The sequence below is a fragment of the Anneissia japonica genome, unplaced genomic scaffold (assembly GCF_011630105.1).
Source record: "Anneissia japonica isolate Jap-2015-1 unplaced genomic scaffold, ASM1163010v1 scaffold7370_len818893_cov191, whole genome shotgun sequence".
Taxonomy (NCBI): domain Eukaryota; kingdom Metazoa; phylum Echinodermata; class Crinoidea; order Comatulida; family Comatulidae; genus Anneissia; species Anneissia japonica.
The window spans coordinates 610,280-632,864 of NW_022687459.1; the positions used below are offsets into that span (position 1 = coordinate 610,280).

General features: G+C 36.1%; 4 protein-coding genes across 11 annotated transcripts; 1 reads left to right on the plus strand and 3 right to left on the minus strand.

Moving 5' to 3' along the window:
* Nucleotides 1-8: 8 nt before the first annotated feature.
* On the minus strand, nt 9-8,703 carry LOC117118873 (laccase-1-like). The gene is made up of 3 exons (XM_033263618.1): nt 8,018-8,703; nt 2,425-2,563; nt 9-2,329 (listed from the first exon to the last, which is right to left on the minus strand). Exons 1-3 carry the CDS (start codon nt 8,242-8,244, stop codon nt 746-748), a joined length of 1,950 nt encoding a protein of 649 aa, XP_033119509.1. The 5' UTR covers nt 8,245-8,703; the 3' UTR covers nt 9-745.
* Nucleotides 8,704-9,895: 1,192 nt separating this feature from the next.
* On the plus strand, nt 9,896-11,835 carry LOC117118958 (TWiK family of potassium channels protein 18-like). Of its 2 annotated transcripts, none has more exons than XM_033263703.1 (3): nt 9,896-10,555; nt 10,770-11,035; nt 11,309-11,835. In XM_033263703.1, the coding sequence occupies exons 1-3, from the start codon at nt 10,147-10,149 to the stop codon at nt 11,630-11,632; spliced, it is 999 nt and encodes a 332-aa protein (XP_033119594.1). In that variant the 5' UTR covers nt 9,896-10,146; the 3' UTR covers nt 11,633-11,835. The 2 variants fall into 2 exon arrangements, with proteins under 2 accessions (XP_033119594.1, XP_033119602.1); XM_033263711.1 differs by having other exon boundaries at nt 10,770-10,806; nt 11,080-11,835.
* On the minus strand, nt 11,447-18,485 carry LOC117118934 (tubulin-specific chaperone cofactor E-like protein). Of its 4 annotated transcripts, none has more exons than XM_033263678.1 (8): nt 18,342-18,485; nt 17,557-17,674; nt 16,813-16,955; nt 16,280-16,458; nt 15,515-16,003; nt 13,911-13,995; nt 13,470-13,721; nt 11,447-11,582 (listed from the first exon to the last, which is right to left on the minus strand). In XM_033263678.1, exons 2-7 carry the CDS (start codon nt 17,657-17,659, stop codon nt 13,494-13,496), a joined length of 1,227 nt encoding a protein of 408 aa, XP_033119569.1. In that variant the 5' UTR covers nt 17,660-17,674; nt 18,342-18,485; the 3' UTR covers nt 11,447-11,582; nt 13,470-13,493. The 4 variants fall into 4 exon arrangements, 3 of the variants coding, with proteins under 3 accessions (XP_033119569.1, XP_033119577.1, XP_033119561.1); XM_033263686.1 differs by lacking the exon at nt 11,447-11,582 and adding an exon at nt 12,083-12,669; XR_004447117.1 differs by lacking the exon at nt 11,447-11,582 and adding an exon at nt 15,112-15,152 and having other exon boundaries at nt 13,582-13,721.
* Nucleotides 18,486-19,444: 959 nt separating this feature from the next.
* Nucleotides 19,445-22,554, minus strand: LOC117118907 (transcription termination factor 4, mitochondrial-like). 4 transcript variants are annotated; one of them, XM_033263649.1, is made up of 3 exons: nt 22,437-22,554; nt 20,897-21,745; nt 19,445-20,568 (listed from the first exon to the last, which is right to left on the minus strand). In XM_033263649.1, the coding sequence occupies exons 1-3, from the start codon at nt 22,480-22,482 to the stop codon at nt 20,168-20,170; spliced, it is 1,296 nt and encodes a 431-aa protein (XP_033119540.1). In that variant the 5' UTR covers nt 22,483-22,554; the 3' UTR covers nt 19,445-20,167. The 4 variants fall into 4 exon arrangements, with proteins under 4 accessions (XP_033119540.1, XP_033119531.1, XP_033119548.1 ...); XM_033263640.1 differs by having other exon boundaries at nt 22,408-22,532; XM_033263657.1 differs by lacking the exon at nt 22,437-22,554 and adding an exon at nt 22,274-22,413.
* Nucleotides 22,555-22,585: the final 31 nt, after the last annotated feature.

Below are 22,585 nucleotides of genomic sequence, written 5' to 3' on the forward strand. Positions count from 1 at the left end.
CAAACACATTTTGTTTTCTCTATTTGTTTATATTTAACATTCAGAAAATGTTATGAACAATATCATATCGTAGATAGCAAAAAAAAATGGCAAATTTAGCATGGCTTCCATACAATAATCGCTAAATGCTATCGCTGACAGCATTCGGTGATATTGATTGGTCGGTTGAATCGGGGAGCCTTTATATACACAGAATTTCTGCCACACTACAAGTATATATACAGTTTTAGTTGTGGATAAAAGGGGAAAATTGAGCATCATATAGTATGACTAGCTATTGGCTGTGCTATGTTAGGATAAGCATAAACCCTGTTGCCTAGGGTGTGCAGGGAATATTCCCCGAGAAAGTGTTTTGTTGGTAGTTGGTAGATGTCTACTGGAATATATGCTTTTCCAGTACTTCAAGATAACCTGTCTGTCTTAAGCTAAAAAATGAATCAAACTTTTTATTAATTTGCATCAGTTTTTAGTGGTATTTTTTATACAGACTCAATTAGCTGTTAAACCATTTACAGATTTATCTTTGGTAATTACTATAAAAAAAATAGGGGTCTTTTAGTGTCTAACTTATTTTTTTAATATTTTAAATAGGATTTTGCTGTAAACGATATACTGTACCCACAGAGAAAATATTTTCTCTATGCTGTACCTTAAGCATTATAACCATGGATAAATTAAATTACCCGTAACTTAACTGTATACCGTACATATGAGAGCAAAGAAATAGTCTTGCTCAAAACTTTCCTCAGAAATCTGGGCATATGTTGAAGTTTCCAGACGGATCTTTTAGATTTTCAGGTGACACAGAGAAGAGTAAACTCATTCCTTCCATAAAGTGTGAAGAATGATGGCAATGGAATAGCCACCAACCCGGATTAGTTGTGCGAAAACGAATGACTGCATATCCTCCAGACGGAATGACTAGAGTGTTTTTCATTGGTGGGTTTCGTAAATTTAATTTAGGAGTCGTTCCATTGCTCCAGTGGGTCTGACAACAGTCCCTTGTCAGGCAGTCTACATCATCGTTTGGAGACTCCATCTGTCCAGATGTTTTGTTATACGAGGGAAACCCCATCTTCACTACAGCAAATGAATAGCCATGCAGATGAAATGGGTGATGTGACTGGGACCAGGGTTTAAAACTGTAGTCAGTGACAACCAGTTGAACTGTCACATTGTATGGAAGGTTGATGATATTGGTGCACATGCAGTAGTTGTCTTTGTTGCATGCGTTCTCGTCACATTTATCATAATTCCTAGAATCATACGGGTAAAATGGCGCCCTTGGATTTTCGAATACTCTGCAGTTGATCGACGAGCCGACGTTGAAGCCGACATTTAAGAACATTTCCTCGTCTGTATGACGATTCAACAAATCAGAAAGTTGTTCGTCTGTTTTTGCTTTCAAATCGGCAACACTAAAACACTCTGTATTCTCGTGCACAGGGTAACCTCCAAATGGGCAATTCAACACCTTACATTTACGTTTGCTTGTCTTGCAGTTTTCTTTGATTGAAGTTGGAGAGCCAGAGCTACTATTCCCGTATCTAATGATTGCTCTTACTTCGTTTTCATCTTTGATCCCTCCCTGTCCTTTTTTCCAACGCAGTGTCTCTGCTCGCAGCCAGTAATTTGGCAGGCGACAGCCACAGGATCTCTTTGTCTGGCGCAATAGCAAAACGTCGTAAGACTCTCCAGGGTAGACGATAATTGATTGGAAGTTAGAAGGCGTGACGTCAAAACCATCAGAAGCTACCACCATCAAACGATGGCAATCGATTGATATCCTGAATGCAAATTCTCCTCCAGTATTTATGATATGGAACTTAAAATCATCTTCAGAAACTCTAAACACTGTCAACGGAGCATTGTTTTTAAACCTTCCCTTACCATTGATAAGGGCTGATACGTATTTCAATGCATTCAATTCCATCCCATCATGAGAGTAATCGCGCTGGGATGCTTCTATGACGACTTCCCCAACCCCTTTCCAGCCTTGACGGTATGGGCTTTGTATATCATAGGCGATGTAATCTTCATGAAACCAATTTGCCACCATTATTACTCGTGATGGCGTGCTCGGGGGCTGCTTGTGGATAACAATTGCTCCGTAACATCCATCTGCCAATTGGGTTGTAACGTGACCGTGGTACCAATGTGTTCCAGCAGGTTCAGCAGTGAACTCATAGAGAAAACTTTGCCGGGGCAGTATCGGACATTGTGTGATATAAGCTGATCCGTCGGCCCAAACGTTGTTTGTCATATAAAGCCCGTGCCAGTGGATGGACAACACCTCTGACGTCATCAAATTGGTGACTCTAACCACAACCTGTAAGAACGATGTATAAGTAGTAGAGTATCCAACACTTCAAAATGTTTGTTACGGTTATCTGTAGGTCTATTTGAGTTTTGATGACAACCTACCTTGGCTCCTTCCATGACTTCCAGTGTCGGCCCTGGAAATTCATTATTTATAACAATTATTCGACGAACCACACCGTCTCCAGATATGACGTCATCCGGCTGTACGAGAGATCCATTCGGAGTAGAGCCAGATGTATACCTGAAAAAACAGATAAGGTACGGTACTACTGTATCATGTGAACCATACAAAAGATTGTAATTGTGAGACCATTAAAACATGATTTTTTGAGGATGTTTTCGGAGTCGGTTACTCAACTCCAGCAGACCTTTCCGCTATTATTACACTTTTTTTTATAAGAACACATTTTATAAGAACACTGAGGCTGAAATTGCTTGAAAATTAAGAACAAATTAAGAACAAAATAAGAACAAATTGAGGCTGAGGTAAAATGTCAAATGACATTTTTGTTCTTAAAAACTAGAAAAACCAAAAAATGATGTCTGTACTTTATGTGCATTAGGTGTGACTATGTAATTCTGTCTATAATACAGTATAGTAGGTGTACCTACCGGTACCTATCATTTGGGGCCCTTTTTACCGGGGCCTTTTTTCTGGGGGAATTTTTTCAGGAGCCCTTTTTTCAGAGGCAATTTTTCCAGGCCCCACGTTTACTTACATTATTCTAGTACAGTGTATACTGGTACAATAATAATTTTCTATGTTTGAAAACCGCGTAAGATAAGAACAAAATAAGAACATTTTGAGCCTGAAGTCAGCCAAAAAATAAGAACACTGCTGAGCCTGGGCAAAATTGTAATGATTCTTATTAAAAAACAAAAGTGTAGCCCCGCTCCTTTACTGGTCCCACAAAACGACAGTGTTAAAACATCCACGCATTTTCTGTCTCCAAATGCCGTACCAAAACGGGTGGCGTCAGCGGGGGTGGTGACCGGGGGACAGGGCCCTCCGTCGGGGAGAAAAAGCACAATTCGTCGGGGAGAAAAAATATTATATGTATTTTTTACATATTATTAGACTTCGATTAAATAAGCCTTTGAAACCCCTAAATTGTCGAAATTTTTGGGGCTTCGCTCTCAGGACCACTTTCGGAACCTTTTAATCGAAGCTCGACCACGCCCACTTTGCTTTCGTCGGGGAAATCTGACACCTCGTCGGGGGCCCGGCCCGCCCCCCGGTCGGTGACCTCCCCTGCCGTCGGTGAGCTCCCCCCCCCGTTGGGCAAATCCTGGCGCCACCCCTGCAGACGTGTGCTTATTAGACACTTTCTGATTGTTAAGTCTGATTCCGGAAAGTCCATAGCTTTGTGCGACTCGATGTGAGCAGTCTGTGTTAAAAAAAATATAAGCTACTCTATTGGCTGCGTGGTAAAATGTCTTGATACATCTTTTATATTTAGTCTATTCAGATTTATTGTTTATATGCAATACCCTGTCATGGCCGGCGGAAGCGGGGGGGGGGGAGAAATATATAATGTCTGGCCAAAAATATATAATGTTTGGAGATTTTTGTATGATCGGAAATGCAAAAAAAGAAGGAGGAGAAGGATGGGAAAGAGAATGTTTATCCAGTACCCGACCGAGTTACATTTTCTCGCAATTCATATTGTCAAATCTGGGGGAGGGGGGACATTGGTCCTGACCCCTCCCTTGGGCAACAAAAAAAGGGCAAAAAGAAAAGAATTCTAGACCTGCCTTTAAAGGACCCGTGAGCTGATTTTTTTTAATATTTTTTTTTTGGCTATTAGAAAATTCGAATTTTGAAGAATTTAAAATTCATTAAAACACACTTCAAATGTCGGGAAAGCTCAATTCCCGCCATCTAGGAATCAAAATTTTCCCGGGGGAGAACCCCCGGACCACCCTTTCTTTTTGGGATTTATCGATTCATGGAAAAAAGAATACGCATGCAACTACTCATTTGTTTATGTATGTATACACACATAAAATAAAAAATTAGAAAAATTTACCTGACCTATTTCAAGAGGGGAAAACCTTTAATTTTGAAGAGCTTTAAAAGTCATTAAAAGACATTTCAGAAGTCAGGAAAGCTCATCTCCCGCCATCTAGAAATTTTTCCGGGGGAACCCAGACCCCCTTTATCTTTGGAGTTATTGATTAATTGAATCATTTTCAAGGGGGGGTGGGGACCTTGAATTTTGAAGAATTTAAAAGTCATTAAAAGACACCACAGAAGTCGGGAAAGCTCATTTCCCGCTACCTAGGAATCAAATTTTTCCCGGGGAAGAACCACAAGACCTCCCCCACCCTTTCTTTTTGGGATTTATCGATTCATGGAAAAACTACGTATGCAACTTACTCAATCTTTTTTGATGTATGTATACACACATAAGGCCTATTTACTGTAATAACAACGGGAAAAATTATCTGACCGTTTTCAAGAGTGGAAAACCTTGAATTTTGAAGAACTTAATTACTTTTAAGTTCTTCAAAATTCAAGGTGTTCCCCTCTTGAAAATTATTATAATGAATCAATGAACCCAGAGAAAAGGAGGTTCGAGTTCTTCCCGGGAAAATGTTGATTTCTAAATGGTGGACAATGAGATTTCCCGACTTCTGAAGTATTTTTTAATGACTTTAATTTAAAAGACACATCAGAAGTCGGGAAAGCTCATTTCCCGCCTTCTAAGAATCAAAATTTTCCTGGGGAAAGCCCCCGGACCCTCCTTTCTTTTTGGGATTCATCTCATGGAAAAAATCGTATGCAACTACTCAATTTTTTTTTAAATGTATGTATACACACATAACAGGCCTATTTACTGTAATGAGAATTTACCTTACCGTTTTCATGAGGGGGAAAACCTCGAATTTTGAAGAACAAAGTCATTAGACACCTAGCTCAAAAGTCTAGAAAGGTCATTTCCCGCCATCTAGAAATCAAAATTTTCCCAGGGGAGGAACGTTGACCCCACCACCTAGATTTGATTCCAGATTTGCATGATTCATATTCCCATTCATCTTATAAGCAGTGGCGTAACAGGCGGGGGGGGGGCAGGGGGCAGACTGTCCCCCCCCCCTGACGGTTTTTACCGGGCTGACCAAGCCGTCGTACCGGGCTGGGTAAGAAGAGAGGAGAGGGAGGGAAAGAGAAAGAAGGGGAAAGAAAAAGAAAGGGAAAAGGAAAAGAAAAAGAGAAGAGAAAAATAATGGCAAGAATAAAAAGGAAGATATAATGAACAGATATCACAATACCCCGGCCTGCAACCCCTTCTCCACTTCAAAAAGTATCCATATCGCATTTGATCTAAGCCGCCAGGTATTCTCCGCAGTTGCGTAACCACCGGGGGACAAGGGGAAAATATCCATCTGTGGAAAATCTTTCCCCATTGAATGCCCTTTTCACCCGGGAAAGTGCTGAAAATCTCAAATTTTAAATCAGAATTTAAAAAACAAAAACAAAACTTTTTCGCGCACTTCGCGCGCATTTTTTAATGTTAAAAGCTTGTGCTTGCTCTCCTTTGCCTTCTAAGTTATTTAACAACATAGTCCCAAACTCAAGAAAGAAAATTTAAGATAGATCGTTTTACCTAAAAGAAGGGCCTCAATGTGTAATGATGTTGAAAGTATGTTTGTAATAAATAAAGCCATAAGGAAAATGCTTATATTCAGTTTAAAAAAACGAGTGTGGCCATATATAACATAAGAGCATTTCTTGTTGAGGTAGGTCAATTTCCTCTAAAAATTTCACATTTTAGGGAGTTTTGATCAATTCCGACGAAATTAGAATTAAAAAAACAAAAAAAATTCGCGCATTTGTTAGGGTTAAAGCTTGTGCATGCTCTCCTTTGCCTTCTAAGTTATAACACATAGTCCCAAACTTTAGAAAGAAAATTTAAGATAGATCGTTTTACCTAAAAGAAGGGCCTCAATGTGTAATTATTTTGAAAGAATATGTTTGTAATAAATAAAGCCATAAGGAAAATGCTTATATTCTGTTTAAAAAAACCAGTGTGGTCATATATAACATTAGAGCATTTCATGTTTAGGTAGGCCAATTTCCTATAAAATTGCACATTTAGGGAGTTTTGATCAATTCCGACGAAATTAGAATTAAAAACACAAAAAATTTTCGCGCATTTGTTAGGGTTAAAGCTTGTGCTTGCCCTCCTTCGCCTTCTAAGTTATTTAAAAACATAATAGTCCCAAACTTGAGAAAAGAAAATTTAAGATAGATCGTTGTACCTAAAAGAAGGGCCTCAATGTGAAAACCCCTGTTACACGCCTGCTTATAAGTGCCCCCCCCCCCCCACACTTTGAAAAACGTTCCGCCGGCCCTAACTGTTATTCTCAACTCATGGGTAAAGTAGATTGGTAAAGATAAACGACAATAGAGATGCTTTCCCAACAACAAAACATCTGAGCAACCTCGAATTTATCGGTACAACATAAATACATTTCGAAGCTGCACTGGCTGTTTCACTTCAACAGGATGATTTATTGTTGTATCGCTTAAATATTTCCAAAATTTCTCCAGTCAGAAATTTACGTACAACTAATACCATTCTTCGTGTCATGGTCGATGCGCTACAAAAATGCTTTTTTAAACATATTATTTCTAAAGCATTTGAAATGTCAGCACGTGACATATTTGTGTGTATCGTCGGTTGTGAAAATACGTTTTACATCTGCTTTGCTGCAAGGCCTAGAAATGGTGTTTTTGCATTGCCGTCGGAAGCATCTTGCAAGAGGTCCAGTAATTATAGTAAAGGTCTAACCATTATAGTGTTAGCCAAAGGGGGGGGGGGGGGCTTAGAANNGGGGGGGGGGGGGCTTAGAAAATGCGGTTGTCAACCCATATCCTCGGATCCTCCATGAATAAGTAAAGTGCAAGAAACACGAATACATATATTATTAATAGAAACAATGACTATTTATGCTTATTACACAAAGTGCAGTTATGGTGAAATATTAATAATAATATGCAAATACTGTAATTAAAATGTGCTATGTAGTATATTTAGAAATACAGTAGGCCTACAAATTAACGAATACGGTTTCGAATAATATACAGCTGGTGCACTTTTAATTTCCCAAATTCGCAATAATAATTATTTATGACGCTCTATTATGAATTGTACTGAGCACCACTATCATTGAACAACCTGAACAGCCAGTAGTTACGCCATTGGGCCTACATCCAAGATGCCAGTTGGCAGTGCTAGTTGTTATCCCTCCCCTCCCACTAAAGGGGTAGGCACTACATCTAACGTTGGAATATTAAATTCATTCATTCACTGTTTACCTTCCAAAACCCACTATAAAGAAATGTCAATATGCCCCCTACTTTGGTTTGGCAAACAAAACTATCAAACAAATTTACACCGTTGGTCGAGAAATGAAATAAAATTTTAATGGATTGTTTTCTAAATTCCTGAAACCCGCAGTCAGGTTTTGGGACGGGGTCGTGTGGTTCAGAAACAGACGACAAATTCTTGCCTTTAACTATTTTTTTTTTGTATCACGTACTGGACGCGGAAGGATAGACCAATTGAAGGGAAATCAGCACCTTATGTGGGAAAAAAAACTAAATATTAAAAACATTTGTCACAATAGAGCCACCACCATTGTATATTAGTTCCCATCCTACAAATAATTGAACATAATTCATACTTACGACCAAGTACTAATGAGTCTTAAATTGCCATTATCTTCCAGAGACACTGGAGACGATCTTCCATGCGAATCTGTGAACGTCATTGTTCGGTGGTGTCGTACCTTTAAGTTAAAGTAGCAAACGTCGTCCAGACATACATCGGAAGACACAGCGGCATCGTGGGGTACCAAAACAAGGAGACCCAGTAGTCCGGTCATCATTTTACAGGTCAATTTACAGCTTTCCATTCTGGGGTCCTGGGTCCAAGAGGCTGAATTGTTGGATTATGACTGGTTTTAATCAATCAATGTTTCGACCGATCTCAGATAGCAGTTAATAAGCATGCACTATGTAGCAAACGTGACGTTATAAACACCAATCATCTATTGAGGCCCATACTGACAGCCTTGGGAATACAATGGCAGCAGATACTATCAGGTAACTTACCTTGTTCTAAGTATCAACACAATACATTATGGAGAACAATATAAAAATAGAACATATCACGACTGATGATTAAACACAATACCCACTGTCAGACCTACTAAGGATCGCGCATTCGGCGTGCGACTCACACGTATTCAGAGTCTGTCCAAAATCTCACGCATAAATGCATTGAATTGCCTATATTCATGCTGTAGCCACAATAAACGTTTGAGCAATACGTGTTTGAGGAACCACACTTTGCACCGACCTTAACTGACAATCAAACTCAATATCAAAAGAGAGATATCCGCATTGGTAATTAGTTTTAAGTTGTCAATAAATCTATGGTATGGTATAGTATAGCTGACCTTGCATGGGCAATAATTTACAGAAGCTAATGATTATAATCGATCCAATTAAAGAGCAATTACTAGAGATAGGCCTAATGTCCCAAATGATGGTTAGAAATCAGGAAAATTGGTAAAGGGTAGAAACACCTTCTTCATTTAGGGCAGGCCTAGGCCTACTTAAAATAGGATTGCTTTTGTGAATATCAGTCTCTGTTTTAACTGTCCGCCCAAAACATCTTGGACCAAAATTCAATTCTGACCAACTCCTGTTTTATATTGTTTCTCATCTATCTCATATACCATGGTATCTCATGTTTATATTTAATCAGTAAAAAAAATGTCTGTTAGTTTCTTTAGTCTATAATACTGTCTCTTATACACATCTAGATGTGTATAAGAGACAGATGATAGCGTGGTTCAACAGTAGCTTTGATTAGTTGAACCTCGCTTTTTTATTTATTTATATCCGCTCTGGTCTACCATTGAGCACTCTGCTGGTAATACTTGCGATAGGTTCCATAGTTAATTTCCGTGATATTATTTACATATATACATATATACATGTACATATATATATAAATATATACATATATATATACATATACATATATATATATATATACATACATATACATATACATATACCGGTACACCGTATATATGTATGTACCATTCATATTATACTTTACATTTTATCATAATTATTGTTACAATACAATACAATATACTTTATTCGCAACTAAAAACAATTGAATTGCACATATATAAGAAATTTGAAATCAAAAAGAGAAGGTAAAAAAAATTACACAAAACAGCAAAAAGAGATTATTATCAGAATTATTAGTTATAATTATTATCAAAGTAATAATAATAATAATAACAACAACAATATTATGATTATTATTATGATTATTATTACTATCATTATTATTACTATTATTATACTAGTTATTGTGAAAATTCGTGTATTGTGTTCAAAGTCTACCAAGTCGTTGACGTCTCATCGTCTTTTTCATTGAATTATGTATCTAAGGAACACACGTGGATTACATCATGCTCTCTCTCTCTCTCTCTCTCTCTCTCTCTCTCTCTCTCTATATATATATATATATATATATATATATATTAAAACAGAATATGGCATTTTCTGGTTTAGTTCTATCTATACCTCAGTCGTTACGGTCGGTGGTTTTAATTTGACCATGTCATGTCAGTTCCGATCGAACGAGTCGACTAGTATTATTATGATAATCACGAATTGTTTGTTTTGGCGCTAACGACTGTGTAACGGTGGTTCTTTTTACACTTCGATTTTTGTATCGGTAGGAGCAGTGGAGCTAAAAAAGTCACCAGAGCTAAACATAAAAAGCGACAATGGCAGGATTTGATTGTGATGTTTCAATAAATGGTGGTATGTCTCTATCCGACAACCAAAGGCGTCGCTTCGAAGTAATTCGAGGCATCGTTACCAATGTTGGTCTCTTTATACTCTTTGTAATTTACCTGTGCATAGGTGCGTCAATATTTGCTGCGATCGAGGGGCGGGAGCCAGGTGATGTTAAACCAGTGGATGTTAATCGAACGAACGAAATGACACGAGAGATGTTTCTTAACAAGATGCTGGAGCTTGCTAGCGATCCTATGGCAAACAAGACGGATTATCAACGGGCGTTGGCCACCTACGAAGATAGTGGGGACGTGTATGAGGAATATTATGCATACTGGCATCAATGGTCTTATGGAATGAGTTTGTTTTACTGCCTCAAGTTGCTCACAACAATAGGCAAGAACGCAAGTATCAGATTGTAGCAGACACGTGATCATTACCCTCATCATTACCACCATCTTCAAATCATTATCCTGCTCCTCCTATCATTAACACACCACCTATATATATTTGTATACACGGTAATCTAGGTAATATTATATTTTATTGATTTTTATTCTATTACAATACAAATATCATTGTATGACATTAAAAAAATTGTCTTTTTCAGGATACGGTAATATTACGCCAGTGACGACTGCAGGCAAATTACTGAGCATTGTTTACGCTTTCTTCGGCATTATTCTGCTGTTGACCTTCCTTGCTAGCATTGGATCGCTCCTTGCTCAGAAAGTAAACTCTACTTACAAACGACTTCGAGCTAAGATGACAAAGCGATCAAACCCGGGATACAGAAGAGAGGATTTTGACACCAGCCCAGAAGAAGGTGGTACCACGGTTGATATCAGATTCCAAGAGGAGAATGCTGATGATAACCAACAGAGCGCCGTTAATATTACGCCAGTGACGACTGCAGGCAAATTACTGAGCATCGTTTACGCTTTCTTCGGCATTATTCTGCTGTTGACCTTCCTTGCTAGCATTGGATCGCTCCTTGCTCAGAAAGTAAACTCTACTTACAAACGACTTCGAGCTAAGATGACAAAGCGATCAAACCCGGGATACAGAAGAGAGGATTTTGACACCAGCCCAGAAGAAGGTGGTACCACGGTTGATATCAGATTCCAAGAGGAGAATGCTGATGATAACCAACAGAGCGCCGTTACGGACCCGATCCCATTTTGGGCGATAACTGTTTTTTCTCTTGTTTTTCTTCTTATTTTCTCTAGCTTTGTCTTTGCTCTGGAGGATTGGACTTTCGTTGATTCTGTTTACTATTCGTTTATGTCTCTTGCAACCGTTGGATTCGGCGATATAATTCCGGAAAAAAACTTGGGTGGATGTTCTATCTTAATCGTTATTGGCTTGATTGTGGTTTCAATGATCATAGCGCTTGGCCAGGCTAGTATTCTGCGGGTACTCACTGCAATTCAAAGGTGCACAGATAAAGTAGTATTAAAATGTACATCATAAAATTGTCGTGAAGATTGTGCTAAATTGCGTCATGCTTTCATACATCTACGGTTTATGGACAATGCCCTTGGTACAGAACTGGGTAACATTAAATGTCGGTGTACACTAGGCCAAACTAGAAAAAATATACAGTACTTTAAAATAAATTTATTACAGAGTTCTATTACTGTATCAGGCCATAATCATGATTCCTTGGTGTCGGGTCGATGTTTATTAAGAGAAGCAGAATATTAGGGCACATAGGCGCCCTTGTAATGGGTCGTTACGTAATAGTGAACATTTGATGTACTCATTTTACAATTTTATACATGTTTTTATATTACTTTTTTTTTTACTTTTAGGTTATTTTTTTTTGTCAATGTGTATATATTTCTAGTTCCCTTTCATTCATATTATCTGTTCTATTATTCCTGAGTTTTTATACTTTTTAAATAAGCCAAGAGCTGTTAGTTGATTTTGAACTCTTTTTATTGCAAAAATCATTAGATGATTAGCAGCAAAATAAGATTCTATGTCAAGAATATAACAGCATTATTTATACATCTTTAGCCTTATCCAGACTATCAAATTTTATTTGACCAAAACATGTGACATGCTTAAATATGGTCATGACGACATCATGTCATGACCATATATAGGCATATCATGACCATATATAGGCACATTATGACCATATATAGGCACATTATGACCATATATAGGCATATCATGACCATATATAGGCACATTATGACCCTATATAGGCACATCATGACCATATATAGGCACATTATGACTACATATGACAACGTTTTATAAACTGAAGTTTGTTTAGCTCATTACAGGCCGAGGCAGTCAGCTGGAATTTCAATGCAAATATGACAGAGATACAGATTTCTTTATTTTCCAAATCTTTGGAAATTAAAATGCTAGTGACTGCCAATACAAAAGTTAAATTATCTTGGATACTTCAAATTGTGACCTCGTATCCCAGCTGGGTAGACCGAGTACTTGCAACAGTCTGTGTGCACATTCAATCCAATTGCCACAGATTTTATCTATAGTGCAAATATTTACAACAAACATAATTATGCAAAATTTATAATCATTCTATTAACATTTAAAACACAGTAATACGAATGGTTTATATAATAAAAAATTTAACATCTTCATAATTATGAAGTCTATACATATTTGTGTATTAAACTACCTTTGAAATGTTGTGAAAAAATTTTTTTTAATAAGAATTCAGCTACAAAAAGTTGAATCATTTCTATAAAATTAAACATATTTTTTCATTCACTTTTGTATATAATATTAGACACTAAGAAACTAAATTTTATGTTCACTATTCTTTTTGTTTATTACAATAAGGATTTTAAATATAAAAACAAAGGGGAAGTAATGATGTTTTATAATACAATTTTTGTTAACCCCCTCCTCCACATGTTCTGGATTAGTCACTGTTTAATCAATGACCAAGCAATACTGTACCTGTAAAAACAAGTTGATCTGGTGGTAAACAAAATAAATGGAACTAATTCAAGGAACGTAGCATAAACTAAGCATTAGTGCACATTGAAACTGTCAGTACAAAGATACAATGCACAATACAGTTGAACTTGCCTAAGTCAAATCCAAAATGGCATTGAAAAACCGTTTGACTTACAGATTTTTGATTATGAAAAACACAACATTGTGGCATGAAAATAAGATTGACTTAAGCAAGTTTAACTGTCTGTAAGTTAAATTTACTCTTTGGTTACCAAATGTTCATTATCATATCTTCAAACTAAACATCTTGCAATAACCCATTTGAATATATGCAATTACAATACATCATTTTACTACACATCACCTGTTGGAATCTCCACACTAAACTTCATCGTCTTCGACATATAAATTCATCACCGTCTCTTACATTTAAGGAATATAACACCTTCTTGCTGAAAGTTAGCATATTGGCTCCTTGGTTCAACTGCACATCACGATACAGTAGTTGAAACTGTTTCAATGGTAAACCAACAAATTCTTTTAAAGATTTTTTCAATTCCAGGATGGTCATTTTTGTATTTATCTTCATCAATTTCTGCTTCTCCTCAAAGATGACCTAAAAAACAAAAAGGACTTTCTTCTTACAAAAGCAGAAGTGCTCTTTGTATCATTCTATCAGAAGTACTAAAGTGTGGTGACTGGTTTAGGGTGCCTACTTTGCAATCCTAAGATTGTAGGTTCAATCATGCAAATTTAATGATCTTTCACAAGTATCAACAAGTCCCATTTACATACTGATACATACCAAACATGTGACCACATATATTGGCGTCAAGTCAACATCTACTAGAGGCACAATGTCTTTGTGAACTTCTTCTAATTCAACACATCTGAAAAGAAATCCGTTGGAGGGCTAAATGTTATGTAATGTAGGTTATCAATGGCACTTTCAGTCACCCGACACCACAATCATCGTCGTCAACGTCAAAATTGTTAAATCATATGGCACTGGGGTTAGTGTTAATCTATGTCCACACTCTCAAATTTCATGCGAGGAACATGATATGCCCATATTTGGGTGTAGTATGACATCGTCATGTCCATATATGGGCACATCACACAGATTTATCAAATAACATTTGATACTGGCATGGACAAAGCTTCAGATGCTGGTGTTTCAGATTTCTTGCTGGGCATTTCCCTGTCAATGAAAAAGCAAATTTATCTGCATTGTTTCTACCCATCTTTTTCCTGATACATCTTTTAATTGATTTAGTTATCCATGGTTTTTTCCTTTTAATTTTATTTACTGAATGCTTCACAAATGGGGCATGCAAATTACAAATGTCATTGAATAAGGTGTAACATTTACTGTATGAGTCATCAACATCTTTGACCATATAAATTTAATCCAAAGAAAATGTTGATAAATTTATAAAATTGCTATAATCAAAAACAAAAACACTATTTACATTAGTTGAAACGTTATTTTCAAAAATAGAGAAATCTGGAAAATGATCAGAAATGTCATAAATAATTGAGCCAGCATATATATTTGTATTTAAAACAATTGAGTAGATATAATCAATTAAATACACATACCTTCGATGACTCTAGATTGTGTGTTATTAAGTTTTTGTATATTTAAACAGTTAAGATTACTAACAAAAGACTATATTATTAGAAGGACGAAATAAATCAAAATTAAAATCCCCAAAAACAATATAATTATTTTTATCAATTTTTATAGCATTTAGAACATCTAGAAACTACTTTGAAACTCAGTTATTTGTACTAATAATAAACTTGTTAAATCCTTATCATGCATTTCTAGCCAAACTGATTCTGAATGGGAGCTAAGTATGTGCTTCATAGGAACTTAATCCAATAAATGGGGTAATAATGTGAAACGCTTAGAGACTTGGTATAACAACAAACGTATATCTTATTATTATTTTCATCTTCATCATCACTACCACAGACTTGCCAAGGTTATGGACACTTACTAAGGGAAGTCCACACTACTTCAGACACACCATGGTTGCGGCTGAGGGGAGAACAATTTAAAGAATATTATAGCATGGCTCCTCTAGATATCAAATGGATATTTAAAAACACTAGATGCAGGGGACATGTTGAAATTAATTAAAATTACCATTCTATAGGCAATTCATTTCTTCATTTATTTTGTAGAATACAGAGTATACTCTACTCTTGTAATACGTGAAATTATGCAGTAAAGAAATGCATGACTTTTAACTACATTTTACAAATGTGGGCGAGACCACCGGAAACATTTTTTTACGTGAATTTCACGCAAAATGTAGGACACTTGGCAGGTCTGCTACCATCACTAGCTATATCTAACAGTATGAAAATTAAGTACAGATTAGAACCCAGCCACATTACCTAGATGGTTTCTTATCCTTTGATAAGAAGAACCGTAAGAATGCCCTCTCTGCTGCTACCCGCTCACTATCCCCAACCGAACTGCCGTTCAATATTGTAATCATCGGTAATCTAGCAATCGTGTGCTGTCTCCTGTGAGTATCTGACAGACCGTCCAATAGAGGAATACCCTTAAGCCTTATTTCACGTAACTTTGGAAGTTTCCTCAATTTTTCCAGCTCATTCCATTCGCTTAAACCTGTCTTACTGATGTTTAAACATTTCAGTTCTGGGAAAAACATCTCTATATTGTCACCAAAATCACAGAAAGGGTTTTCAACTATGATAAGGCTTTGCAAGCTGGGGAACATTCGCCCCAGAGCCTGTATATCTTGTGAGGTTGCCAGTCCACTATTACTGCAGTGCAAGCATTTTACCGAAGGCCACTGGTGGGGATCCACAGTAGCAATGTTGCTCTTGTCAATGAGGCTGAAATGAAGTTCTTCTAAGCTGAAAACATAGTAAAAAATATATATTAAAAAATAAAATTCCTGTTCTAGTTTAATAACTTGCAATGGTCTTACATTAGTTCAACAATAATTCCAATTGTTGATGCTCCCTATTTGACAAAATATGTGTTATGATGATATTAGTTATGACAAAGCATTGCAGGATTTAACCAAACTTTTACTGAGAACTTTCAAAACACACTTTCTTGTGTCTATACTTTGACATGTATATTATATGGAAGAAAACAGAGATGGATCTTAGTTTGCAGACACCTACCAAGGAAGGCAATGTTGGAGTTGACTTATCTCTTCCCAGGACACATTTATATGATTCAAAATTAGAGTTTTAAGCTTTTCTGCAACAATTTTTCCAGGATCTGGAAAATGGCCCAACAAAGGATTGTGACTCAGGTTCAGAAGCTCAAGACATGGTAAATTCTTGAAAAGTAGCAAGACCTTAAAAAAAATTTAAAAAACACTACGTAAACATTAACAGTCTTTTTTAGATATTAATTTAGATATTAATAAAAAAATCATGGACGTAGAAATTTTCATATCCATCCTTTCCTTTTTGCTAGGACTGGATGTCTCGTACTAAAATTCATATCATAGGGGATCCCGGACATTTCTTCCAGGGATCGTGGGTGGAGATTTTAGCCATTTTAACCTTTACATGATTTCATTTTTTTAAAACTATATTTATAGAAGGCGACCCTTCCAGCCTATCCTAGAATGTTGGCTGATATGTGACATATTGGTGGGTGAGATATCTACCGTAGATCTTAAAAAATGAAAAGTTCATATACATACAGCATTCCAACTTGCATATTCATTTCCAGCTAAATCGAGAGTCTTCAAGTTCCGGCAAAGCTCCTTCAATTCCTCATCCTGGCCTATGGAATCAAGGCCATAGTGTTGCAAAGTCACACTTTCAGGAATACAATTCAAATATTCTTCAAATTAACAAACAAACAACATAAATTCATATTTAAAATTATTCTTTTTAAGAGTTACAACAAATTAATATTTAAAATTAGTGTTTTCTTTAGATATACAAATTAGCATACATGTTGAAAATAAATATTGTTCTTTATGTCATTTTTATTTATAAACACATGTTGAATTGGTATAAGGGCACATAAAAAAAATTGTTAGATTATCACTCCCACTGGGTCAAAAATTTGGGAAATATTGATGCGGGAATGCAAACAAATTGTTTTTTTTTGCCGCATCATTTATTTCAACAGCATAAAAAAAGCAATGCACTTTGTGACTGGAAATACATTTTCTTAAAAAAAAAAAAAAAAAACAATAAAATTTAACCAGTTTTTATACAATACTGTATTTACAATATTCTTGCCAAAAAAAAAACAGTCCCTCCCTTATCAATAAAAAAAAAGCAATATTCTATTGTTCCGATTAAAAAAAAATGAACCGTTCGCCCTCATCATTTTTTTTTTTTTTAAAGAGTGATTTTTCCTATTTGCCTTAATGTGCATCAAGTCCTGCTACAATAAATTGTATACAATATATTACATCATAATTCAAAACTACCTTTGGCTTTATCAGTGTTATATTTTCCAAACTTAACAAAACTGGACTGAAAATCTTCTTCATTGATCCTGTACTTCTCATTTATGGCTGCCACCAAAGACATTGTTGGCTGTTACACCTTGAATAAATTAGACAAAAATTTTATAATGAACTGGGAAATATATTTTTAACAAACAATTGTATCACACCTTGATAATATCTAAGATTAATAAATCCACAAGGATATATAGCTGCTTTTAATTAAGCATTGATAATACTAATTATAGTCTTCTTATTGTAGGCCTAAGCGCGACAAAAAACAAAGTTGAATCATGGCTATATATAGAATGTGACACAATCATGATTGAGGTGCCTGTGTAAACTTCCACGTCAATTGGTCAACATACAGAAATTGCAGAAAAACAAAGTTGTTTGGATGAAATATAGGGCATAGGCCCTAGTACTGTAGGCTGTGTAAGACCCACGGGTTCCCCTCCCCTCACATAGTCATATCATACTCATAGTCAAAAAAGACAAATAGGCCTAGGCTTTCAACTGTTATTTACACACAATTCTTGCAAGCTGTCAGGATTACAAAAGTGCCTCTCCAGACCGTGAACCCATTGACAACGTTACTGCACTGAAGGCTAGGCTAGTACTCGCAGTAGGAGGTCCTAACTACCTAGCCCTAGCCTTGTGCCGTTCGGCCTAAAACGTTCATACTCTTAAAATAATACCATATTATTAAAGGTATTACTAAATGGATTACCATATTAATAAAGGTAAACTATTACTAAATGGATTACCTGAATTCTTAAATGTTCAGACAACGTTGTATGTCGATTTTGGAGCTCCAACAACAGCTTTTTGTGTAAAGGACACCCCTGGTCCATCCGTCCATACAAAAAGTAAACATCATTACATCATTTCTATTTTCGCTTCGATGAGAAAGAGGGCGCCACTCATGATGACCGTTAATGCTTGTGCACCACGTATCTACGTGGTGTACTACAAGTATTAATATTATTATATTATTACTTCGCCATGCAAACCTTCAAACCATAATCTGAACATTGTCAGATAGTTTTCCATGTGATAAAAATATTCTAAAAGTATTCTTACTCAACCAATGTCACTTCGTTTAAAGTTAATTTGAGGCACAGACTTAAAAACTTAATGGCTTATTGTGTCCTCACACAACTTTATTATATGACTATTATAATTATTTTATATTTTTTATTATTATTATATTCAACTACTGCTATTTATTGTAATTGCTTAATTATCAATTAGCTATTATATCTTACATTATTATATTACATTGCCCATGTTATTCATTTACTTTTCAGAAAAATTTCATAATGTATTTTTGCATTCTGTGAAATAAAATGAACTTGAGGCACACATCTTCGTAACTGTGGGTTTCTAAATTTTGCGACTTGAGAGATATAAAGTCCTTGATAATAACATGTATTCACAAAAAGCATAATTATTAGTAAACAAAGACTCAAGTCTACATCCGACATGTGTAAAAATCTCGTAACCTGTCTTCAACCGGTTATAGGAAAGCATATTGAAATATGGGTTAAAAGTACAAGATTTGACAATTAAACGTTTTATTCAGTTCCTCCGTTGTTGTGTATTATTCAATTTTCTTTGATATAAATCTAATTAAAGAATATGGGCTTAAGTTTGGCCCATAACAATGTAAATAGTTTCTCATTCAAAAAAGACTCGCTTATGATCCTATGAATCTATTGAGAACTTGGTAGTGATTTGGTTGCCCTTTTGTAAAACTTGCTGCATCTTAACAGGTTGTATTTATATGTTTTTACTGCCAGTGTCAATCATGTCTAATGAATAAAGTAGAATGAATACTGTAAACCAAACTCTATTCACAACGACAACACTCTGTGTAACTGTGCTCAGTTGAATAACTGTTTATTGTACTCATCGATACCGTACCTATATTATATGATACAGTTAGTACTATACATAATGCAGACATAAGCCATGAGAGAAATTAGTACATTAGTATTAGTAAATTTACAGTATTGTATAATTATCGTACATAACATGATGTGAATACACAGTAGAGTTGAAGATAATTATGGTAGGCTAATGCAGCATGTACTGTACACTATATAAAATGCACTCTACTGTATAACATTCAAATTTCAATCATAGTGATATGCAGCCTTCAAGGAGCAATAATTTCAAGTAGTAGTAATTGGTAGCATGTTAAATACATCCTAGTATGTCTGATACAGATAAAAAATTACTGCAGAGAGTGGATGGGCCCTTGAGACACTTTGCTATGCCACTGAAGATGTACCACCTATTCAGTCTACATCCAACGTTCACCCAGTCTTCAAACAGGGTGGCTTACAGGGAGCATGAAGGTAATGGTTGGGGGGGGGGGGGGCTTTATGATTTAGTTGAGGGGTGCTAGCTTGCAAAATAAGGTAATTTTAGGTGATTTTTAACTACTTGAGTGTGATTTTTGGGGGAGACTGGGGGCTGGGGCGTGTACAGTTTGGAGGGCGTGCACAATTTGGAGGGCGTGCACCAGACTAGATACGCCCTTGCATCTAGTTTCTGATAACATTTACATCCTATAAATTAGCATTCATTATCTTTTAGTGTTTTTTTTATAATTTCTTCTTAAATCATCATCACTCTCATAATCATCCTCATTATCAGATGTATCATCATGGCTATCAATATCATCTCTAAAATCATCACCATCTTTATCTTCCATTATTTCCTCACAAAATAATCTAAACTCATCCACTGAAGCCACTCGGAACATTTTACAAAATCTGTTGGGAGACGTATCAATGATTAAGTGTAGTTTGGGGTTGACGATCGAGGTCCGCGACCGTACATTTGGAGTCTCATAGAGTCCAAGCCGTAACAAAAATAAGTGCCGCTCTTTGATGTGCTGCAGACTGTGTCTGAACAACTTTGCTTGCACCATCTGTTTTTGATCTGTTAGACCCATTCGAAAGTACACGTATTGGAAGATGTACTCTGAAAGAGAACAAAATATTAAGAAAAAATTGAAGTGAGTTATATAACTCAATAATAATATAACTAAAAACGACAGGTGTCTGAAAATTTTCATTGAGGTTTATTTTCTTCTCTTTTTAAGCAATTTGAAAATTTGATGGACACAGTATTAGAAATAGAAGAGATCAAACTAAGAATCATACATCAGCAGTTCAAGGTTCAAGTGTAGGAGCATGTGGTGTAGTGCGTAAGGCATTTGACTTTCAATCAGAACCAGTTTTCTGGATGTTTGCGCTATATAAATCCTATAAAAAGAAATTTAAATCAAAGTAACCATCAGTAAACCTACCAATCTCATCTATACTGGCTTCAAAAATGTTTGGGCAGTCATTAATGATAACAACTATTTGTTCTCTTGTAAATAGACACTTTTTTAACAAATTTAAAATAGCCAACAATTTGCCTTTCTTCAACGTCAAAACTTTTGGACACTTTGCAACCAATTTCTGTACATTTCCTTCAAGTATTCCAACACTACGTAGGAAGCGCACTCTATCAGAGAGTGTTGTTAGTTCGCTCACCCAAATATCACGGTTGTTTAGCACGTGGAGGAGACGATTACCTCCCATTCCAAGGTCATTCAGGAACATCACAACGTTATGTATTTTTTCCCAGTTACAGTTTACAATTCTTGGATTAGCAGAGATAAGTCCAAATATATTTCGAGTACCACACCTAAGACTAATTTGCAGATTAATCAGTTTTTCCAAATTTTCTAAAGCTTTTTCACCGACTGAGTTTTGTGGGGCAACTTTAGCCTGAATTTCATCCCAAAGTTGGGTTAGAAACTTCTTAGCGTCATCATCATTTTTTATGTCAAGAATCAAACCAGATGGGTTGTAGTGCGTTGACATGTATTGACCTTTGCCCTCACAGCAATGAATTCTTTTTTGGTAGTTGTATTGCTCCACATTCAATAGATTTGGAACTTGTATCAAACGAGTGACAGTATTTTTGGATGTGCATAGAATATAGTAGTACCTCCTTTTTACACATGATGCAAGGACAGGTATGTAAGTTATTTGTAGATTTTGCAATAAGCATTTAGTTGTAAACCATGTTGGGGTAAAACTACAATGACTCAGCGGTTGGCTTAAATGCAGAGAAATTTTAACCACTCTTGACATCATGACGACAACTGAAAAGAAAAAAAATTAGATAATATTTAATGTAATTTGAAGCTGGCGGTTCATTAGATAATATACTCATTCTACCTCAATTTTATGGTACTGCCACTAGGCCTACTGTAGGTCTACCAACCGCTATTGCTATAATAAATGCCTGATACTGTTCCGACCCTAACCGTCCTTAGTCATACTATTGTATTCCAATGCACTACAGCATATATTTGTACAATATCCATATATATGTATCCAAGTATTGCACGTAATGATTTTTTTTAACCTTAAATTAAACCATTTCTTTTTATAGTGCTTTCCAAAAAAAATTTCTCAATTCATGAATATTTCTCAATAAAAGAACATAAAATGAAAACAAATTATGTGAATACTGTACTCAAGTTATGATAGCCAGCACGTATATCTGTGCATCTCCTTAGGCCTTGCTACAGAAATCCAACTAGGCTTCTAATGCCCTATACTCTAGGCCTAGGCTAGTTAGGCTCCCCCTGGACCTGGCTGGTCAACTGCAACACCAACGAACCTACCTAGGCCTAACCTCTCTGTTAAGTCTTTAAACAATAATCCAATATGCTCTAGGCTACGCCAAACACGTCTCTAGATTTAGGCATTAACCTTCTGGTGTCTAAAATTAAATATCAACAAGGAAATTAAAAATAACCTTGCGAAAACGCTTCGTCGGGAACATACCGTGTATACCTATGCCTACGTCGATCCATGTGATATTTTTGAGCATGCACAGTCACCGGTGCTGCGTTGGACGGTCAGCGTTGACGTAAGTTGACGCGAATTAGCAAAAAAGTTGACGCTGTGTGTGCCTGGATTCTTTTTATAAAACA